At 38.1% G+C, this 8308-nt stretch overlaps 1 protein-coding gene across 1 annotated transcript in view; it reads right to left on the reverse strand.

The window, feature by feature from the left end:
* Positions 1–393: 393 nt before the first annotated feature.
* The window catches only part of PTHLH (parathyroid hormone like hormone), an 11136-nt gene continuing 3221 nt past the window's right edge, over positions 394–8308 (reverse strand). The window contains exons 3-4 of the mRNA XM_026033252.1: positions 4775–5197; positions 394–654 (exon numbers count right to left, since the gene is read on the reverse strand). Coding sequence (XP_025889037.1) covers positions 645–654; positions 4775–5197 — 433 coding nt within the window. The 3' untranslated portion in view covers positions 394–644. The remainder of the gene's footprint in view (positions 655–4774; positions 5198–8308) is intronic.

The raw sequence follows: 8308 nt of genomic DNA on the forward strand, positions 1-8308 counted from the left end.
TGAAACAAAATATGTTCATATAATGATTTTTAAATAAAAGCTAATGTGAAAATGTAGGAGTTTGAACCAATGTAAACATATTAAGTTTAAAATCATTTTCAAAAGTAGTGAAGGAAAAAATGGTGTTCCTGCTCTTGATATTCCTAAAGGACACATTTCTCCTTCTGAGTCATGATTTAATTAGATTACATTTTATTAGACATTCTTTACAAATTTTAAAATACTGCTATTTTACATGCACAAAGAAAATCTGTTTGAGCAATTTTATGTAGGCATTCAATGAAGTCAACCACAAAACAGGAACATTTTATGTCAGTTATCAATGTACTCGGTATGTATATCTAAAGTGCATTATGTTACAAAAAATATAGAAAGTCAGCAGCACCAAGATACTTTCACAAAATAAATACACCGGTCAACAAAATAAATTATGGTAAGTGTGACAATAATAATTGTCTTAGCCTTAGCCAAAAAAAGGGGAAATTCACAATAACCAAATGTGCAGTTTCAGAGAGCAACGGGGGGAAAAGGTTTTATTCTTAGCATTTACAATATTTACAGGTAATAAATATTTTAATACTTCCCATATGTTCACTATTACAGAATACTGCAATATGTCTTCCAAAAAACTCTTGCTGAAAGTGTCAGCGTCTCCTGCAAAGAAAAGTAAAAACAAATTATTTTTCATTTCAAATACATAGACATAAGATAATGATAAGACTGTCACAGATAAGGAGTATGCTTTGCTATTAAAATTTTGCACTAACAAGTCTAGTTTAACTACAATAAGCTATTAAACATCTATTAAACTGTCTCTATTGCTTTCAATTAAATACAACTAGCAGCAGCAGATCTGCAGTCTGTCATGAAAATGAGGCACTGTATTCCATTATATATTCTTCTCAGAGAAATAAGATGAGGCTTTGGCTTTCTGTAAGAATTTATGCAAGAATACTCCTGAATGCAATGGGTAGAAAGAGTAGATCAATCTGTATCAAACAGAAGAAGCTCTAAAAAGAAAATATAGTGAGGAAAATGGGAAAATAGTTTTTAAGGTGGAAAAATAAAAATCATTATTTCCTCTGTGACACTCATGTCTGTTGTGTGAGTTGCTTGGATATGAAGTCAGGCTTCCAATTATACCTATTCCACAGAAGTCCTTTGGGCCTTCTTCCTCAGTAATGACCACCCATTAGTCAAAAGACTACTTATTTTAGAGATGTACTATACTGACTTGTAAATGAATTTTTCTTCAATAAAGTCTGCTAAGGTTCTGAACCAATGCTTGATTGAAATTTTCTCTTAATGCTTGAAATGAAAAAAAAAAATAGTCTTTTTGTCTGCCAAAGAGCTTGATGCTAAAAGAAAATGAATGTCTCCTGCTATGTTCTGAGTACTCGCAACTCCTGAGGAACTAAACAAAGGCTGAAATATTCAACATCTTTCTGTATGCTTTCCTAAAATTGGAAGTTTTCTAAGGGTTGCTGACAGACTGGTGTAAATTCAGTAATCCTCCCTTCCATGTGAATTCATGAGAACAAAAGCAGGATCTGCTCCTATCTTGTCAGTACATTCCTTGCAGTATAATATTATAATTTGAAGTATTTATAACTGTGCTTTAGAAAATAATGAAGGGTTTGCCTTCCCCTGCCCTTCTATCACTCTATGCAGTACATTTCTGTAATGTATGTTGGCTTCCTTGGAAACAGCTATGGGGTGGAATGTGAAACTATGGAATAGATTATCATTTGCTATCCTGCTGGCCTGGTCAGCGAAGCTGTAGGTAGTGGTCCAGATTGCAGACATGTGTGGGTGTGAGGCACAAAAAAAGCCAGATTCTTGAGAATTTAGGGATTTCTCAATGTGCATATTAAAAGTAGGGCTACATTTAACAGTAGGCAGTCTACTCCATATGAGAAAATCTGAGAATCTGAGAAAGATTCCAGAAATCTTTCCTGAAGATTTTTCAGGAAATTAGGTAATAACAGTTAAATTCAATTGAAATGGGAATATACTTGGAACCTCCATGAGAAAGAATTAAGTGGCTAGTATGGAAATGTTAGCATGAGACTCACTATTAATTAACTAGCAATACTGATATTATATTAAGTAGGTATATATTAGGTATATTATAATATGTATAAAGATGGTCACATAATTTATGCAGCATAACTGCATGTGAGTCTGCACCTTATGGGCCTATTTTCAAGACATTGGCATTTTCACTCTGGTTTGGATTAAGGCTCAATAGGTTTGAGCTAGAACACTGTTGAGGATGGCTTTTATATCACCAACAATGTGCAAGTCTCTGTCTGTGAGAGACATAATGCAAGATAATGCAGATCCCAGATAATGCAGGTCCCAGATAATGCAAGATCAGCTAATTTTATGAGATTCTTCCTGTAATAAGTCAAAAGACCTAGAGAGCAGGTCATTTTCAGTCCTTGTGCTGACCTGAGCCTAAGATTTTGGGATGACGGATGAAACTGGCATGAGGATTGTAGTTTAGCCTGTTGAACAGGAAGGAAACGGAGCGATGCTGTGAAAAGCAGACTCGAAGTTTATCTTTGCACTTCCTGAACATCTGCCTGGCATTACGCATATCCATTTCTTCTCCATAATGTAATGGTGCTTCTTCTGATCTGCAGCTAGTTTTAGAGATGCTACAAAAGCCACTTCTGTTGATGTAACATGTGGATATCCTGACTGGCTATGCCTTCCTCATCCCCAGACAGCAGATAGAGCTGAAGTTCCTGTTTCAGCTACATACAGCTGTGGAATGAACTTCACTCAGATGTGGTCATCCGAGCTGAAATGTGCTTGTCCACCTTGTTCCAGCAGTAGCATGAAAAACTGCATCAAACCTGACTCCTCCTATCCAAAATATACAGAGACTTGGCACTTGTCTCCATTTAAAATTTCATAAACAATACCTTTTTGCTATCTTACTTGGATAAACATAGCCGGATATATTAGCCATTTCTAAGAGCTGAATTTGCACATTATATTCTACTTTTGGGAAGGAGGAATTTGTATTCCTGTTTTATAGTTTCTCTTTGTTTAATCATCTTCAATTAAGTAACTGAAATACATACACGACCCGTTAGGAAACTGTTCTTCTCCCTGGAATAAATATGAAACTTGGGCAGTAATGACAGGAGGTTCAAGTTAAGGGTAAGGGCTGACTGCCCTTAGTCATCTAAATGTGTTTAAAACTGAGTCTAAATAAGGAAAATCTAGAGGATTGTATCTGTACCTCATTTACAAATCCCACTGGATATATACAACAAAAGAAATAGTCATAAAAACAAATAATACTCAAAATGCCTTTGGATGTTTTTTTTCTTCCCCTACATATAAGGTTTCTACATGTTGAAGACAGGAGTTATTTGTTCACCATAATAGTTTCTTAACATCTGTTGAAACTTCAGTCATCTCCTGACAAAAGTCCCAGAACGTGCCTTTCCTAAGGCACTGAATGAAAACCAGCCTCCGTTACCTCACTACACATTGCTAATGTTATGCTAACGGGTTTATGGTTAGGAATGCTGAATGCCTTTCCTTGAGGCCAGGAGGTCAATGCCAGTAACTCCCATAGATACCAGCAGAAATTGAGGCAGTGGAGCATATTGCAAACTGCAGGCTCATAAAGCTTAACCTAAAGAAGAATTTTAGTAAATCCCATGGCTGGCATCTCTTCCTAAGGGTCTTATTTTGAGCAGGTAGCCATTTTGTTGGGTCTCTTTTTAGCCAAAGTGGAAGGGAGGACAGAAAGGGCAGTGAGGGCATTCCAGCAGAATGTTGCTGGAAATGAAAACTTTTGAGGAGAATTGAGGAATGAACTGTTTGGTTTTGTCTCCACATGTTCAGACCTCTATTCAAACTCATATGACTGCAAGTGCACAAGTTACTGGGGTCACCTAGGCTTCAGACTCCAGTTCACCACTGCCCTGAGAATCCGTCATTGTCATATAGGAGGAAAGCACATCTCTTTCCAAAACCAATGCTCAGCATTTTTCAGCCACAATGTAATTGTTTCACAAGCTGGCAAAAAGCTGGAGCTGAATTAAAAGTCCTAATGGCAGGGAAAATTTTATGGCAAAAGCTGGTCTGTGTTGGTTGTAGATATTACTAAGAGAGAAATTTTCTGTGTTCTACCCTAAGGATAAGCAGTAAAATGAAAAACTGTAAAGTAAGGGTAGGAAAGTTGCCAGAAAGGGGAGTGTTGAGAAGGAGGAAAGAAAACTTTGCCATTTTATAGATGTAGAGCTTTAAAGAGCTTTAAACAAAACTCAAATCTTTCAGTAGGCTGAGGCCCAAATGTGGGACCAAGTTCTCAAGTGAGAGATACTACATAAAAACAGTACAGGAGATTTTATGGCTGTGATATGCATTCTTTCAGCAGAGATATCTTTATTTTGCCCAAAGAATCAGTTTCAAGGAGATTATTTTGACCATAAGTAGTGTACTCTATAGGAAGACAAGATTATGTTGGAGGACAGGGGACAGTGAGGCTGACCTTGCTGTGGTGCTGAGTAGCTCTGTGAAGCTAGAGGTAAAAGGTTTCCTTCCTGGCATCAAAATTCTCAGTATACAAGGGAAACTTACCTTCAGAAAGTATTATGAGATTGTACAGTGCTTGAAAAGCTATATGCCCATTAGCATAAAGGTGTGCTAAACTCCAGGAGCAAGTGAGGCCTTGACCTCATGCACAGGAGTATAACAATTTCTGTAAACATATGGTAGTGCCCTGGAAAACATATAGCAGAATTACCTTAAAGTGTGATCAAGTGTAGTAGCAGAGATGTCCAAGAGTGGGTTCTCTGTCGTACCACTTCCATACATGCCAGGATTTATCCAAGTTGAACGGGCCCGCCTCTTTTTTTTCTCTTGTTCCTTACGTTTTCCAGGCTTTGCTTTCTTTTTCTTTCCTGATACCTTCAGGGGCTGCTCCTTGTAGGTCTGCGATTTGTTTGTCTCTTGAGTTAGGTATCTGCCTTCATCATCACTGCCAAATCGGACGGGGTAATTCTTTGTGTTGGTAGCAGGCTTAGGATTAGGTGAGACCTCTGAAGTGGCACGGATTTCTGCAGTGTTGACACCTTCAATTAAATTTTGAAGGAAGATTCTTCTTCGTAAGTCTTGGATCGACTTGCCTTTGTCATGCAGTAGTTGATGCTCAGATACAGCCCTTTTGCTAGAGAAAGAGAACAACAGAAGGAGAAAAAGGATATTCAGAATTTGGTTATTATTGAAGCATGGAACAGCTTCTCTCTCCTTGGGCAGCAGTGGCCTCAGTAGTTGTGTACCAGCTCTCCAGTTTGGAGACATCAAGCTAAGTCAGACTGTTGGAGCAAGTTCTGTTTCTTGGAGTCGCTGCTCCCCACAGAGAAGGGAAAGACCTAAGCCAGTAACAATTCATAGCTGACTGATCATACACCACCAGACCTGTAGCTGGATTAGTCACTGCTCTGTTCTAGGAAAGCATTAAAACTCTTAATATATCACACTAAAACCAAGAAGGCAGTTGCCAGAGACAGGAGAACTAGGGGGTCAGATGAAGGAGCACATAATAATGCAATCCAACAAGAGAGGGAATAAATATTGAAGCCGGAAGCAATGTTTATCATTCTAATAATTTTCTTCTGCTCAGTCATGTACTTAAAAAATATAAATACATAAAAGTGCATTTCAGTTCTAAATTTAAATAAGTGCAATTGCTGAAGTGTAATGGAAAAATGTTCAGTTTTGGGTGCCTAAGACATAGACACTTCAGCCCATAATGAGATATCCAGACAGGCAGACTGAGCATCAGCAGTGATGAGCTTCGGCCATTCCTGTTGGTTTTACTGCTTGGCCACCTGTGTCTAATTATGGTTTCACGTGGCTTCCTGATAACTCCCTTAAGGGTGAACTTTGGGGGCTGAATTCCTCATATTCTGTGCTCTCAGGGTCTTATGCTTGTTCACTGGATCTTCCTTCAGAGCATCTTTGTTTGTTTAAACAGATTTCTGGTACTCCTCCAGAGTTCAGTTATTCACCACTGCTACTGTGACATTTAGGTTCACTAATATCTGCCTTGTTCTCGAGGAAACTGGATGGTGGCTTACCTATCTTTTTTTCAGAGCTTAATGGCAAATAAAGTGTGAAACTTCTAAAAAAATGAAGATGAAAGTGGTACCTGGATAATAAATAGCCATGAGAAAGTGCACAGATTTTTCTTGCTGTGGAATAAATGTACAGCTGCGCTGTGAAACACAGCAAGAGTACAAGCTGGGATTTTAGTTAATGTTCCCATGAATGCTATAATATAATTTATGCTTCCAATTGCCCTACTTCATTTTGCTGAAATTGGCTATGTACCTTCTTATCTTGCATGAGGGTGGTGTGTGTGACTGGATCCTTACTAGCCAAAGGAAATTAATTCTGTCCCTTGTTTGTCATATAATAATTTGGTCAGTTAGCTGGATACACAATTATTTCTAAAAGTGGTTGAAATGGGAGACTACACATAACAATCTGCATGAATATTTCTTCCATCTATCACATCTCTAATTTTCCCCATTTCTAATTTTTTTTCTTTACAAAGACACTTTTTGTCTTTGTAAATCTGCACTTTTTGAGTATTAAGTTAAAGTGGTCACGACTTAGTGCAAAAATCAAATGGAAACACAAGCTCTCCCTCACTCTAAGATGAGACTGAAAGATTTCACATAAAATGATACAGCAAGCGTGCTTGCCCAAAATCAGGCCTAGATATGCTAAGAGGTTTGTGAGCACATATCTGCTCCAATATTGTCCTTCTGTTATGTATCCCCAAATGAGGTCAGTTTTGGATGACATCAGACTTCAGGGCAAGCATATGCCCTTCAACTCAATGACTCTAAGCAAAAATACAGTGCGATAATACTGAGCTCAATCCATATTGTTTCGTTCTCTTCAGTGCAGCTGTGACCATTAACACAAGCTCAAGATCTCCCCCAGGAGAACTGTTTTGACCAGTACACTTACTGAAGCTCTCCAACAGCCATCTCTAACCACCTTCTTGTTAAGGACAGACTGATTTGCAAGCATGTTAATAAAACTAGCACCTTGGACTCTTCTGCATGGCATAATTTTGTGTTGTTCCTCAGTTTATCCTTAGTGACTCAAATTACGTTCCTAGCTCAAGAACACTATTTTCCCAGGCTATTTCCATGGGAAATGGAAAAGGTTTCTCCTTTCACTCTTCTATTTTATGAAAAGCACACAACGTCTTAGTGCTTTACTGAATTTAAAATAGTATGCCTCATGTGATGAGCAAAGCTTTCCTACCATCTCTTGTAAAGAATCGAGGATAATTCCTTTTATCACAGACAACCTAAAGCTGTCTTAATCCTGTAATGTGTATTTGGTCAATTTACCCACTGTTACAAAATCCTGACTCTCCAAAGCCTGTTATTAAAGGACTCTTGTTTGAAAAGTTATTCCATTTTGCAGAGTTGAAACCTAAAGATTTGGTTCCAATACACACAAGACAGTCAAACAGCATTACGGGACATACATCTTGTGTGAGTATGCATTTCCAAAATAATTGGATTGACGTGTGAAAGTTAGTGTGCCAAAGAGGGTGGCTCTCTGTTTAAATGCCTGTATGATATTTAGCATCAAGTCTGGCCCCGAATAACGTTCTGCTATTCCAGATGATTTTGTATAACATTACGTAGTGTTACATTTCACATGACTTCTATTACTCAACCAGACCTGAGGATTACATTTTGCCTACCAATTTCCTTTGTATACTGTAGATCAAAAAATCTCCCTAAAATGAAGATGCGGTAGATGCTTATCTCTTTGACCTTCTCCATCCCTCAGCTCCGTCATTCAAACAACTCCTGTGTTTGTAAACCAGAGAAAAAGAACTTGCCCAATGAGGTTGATGCAAGAAGTGCTTCATATCAAGATATTAACAACATCTCACCCACACACACGGTAGGAAGGAAATGGAAAACAAAATGATTGTATTCACATTTTGCATGTATGTAAGAAATATCAGACTGTTAGGGTTAAGATGACCCACTAGAGGTCCCTTCCATCCTTCTATTAAAATACACATCTCATCTGAGACAAAAAAGAGTCTGACCCCAAACCAAGTGCAGTAAATGCTAAGCCTTATGTGGTGTTTTAAGAGGCATTTTGAGAGCAGGATGATGGTTTGTATTTGGCCAAAGTGCCCAAACTAATTATTGTATCCAAGTATAATGCACACATATGAGATTTAGTATCGAGGGAGAGGGAGAGGGAGAGGGAGAGGGAGAGGGAGAGGGAG

The sequence above is a fragment of the Nothoprocta perdicaria genome, unplaced genomic scaffold (assembly GCF_003342845.1).
Source record: "Nothoprocta perdicaria isolate Ctin4 unplaced genomic scaffold, notPer1 scaffold_126, whole genome shotgun sequence".
Lineage (NCBI taxonomy): Eukaryota > Metazoa > Chordata > Aves > Tinamiformes > Tinamidae > Nothoprocta > Nothoprocta perdicaria.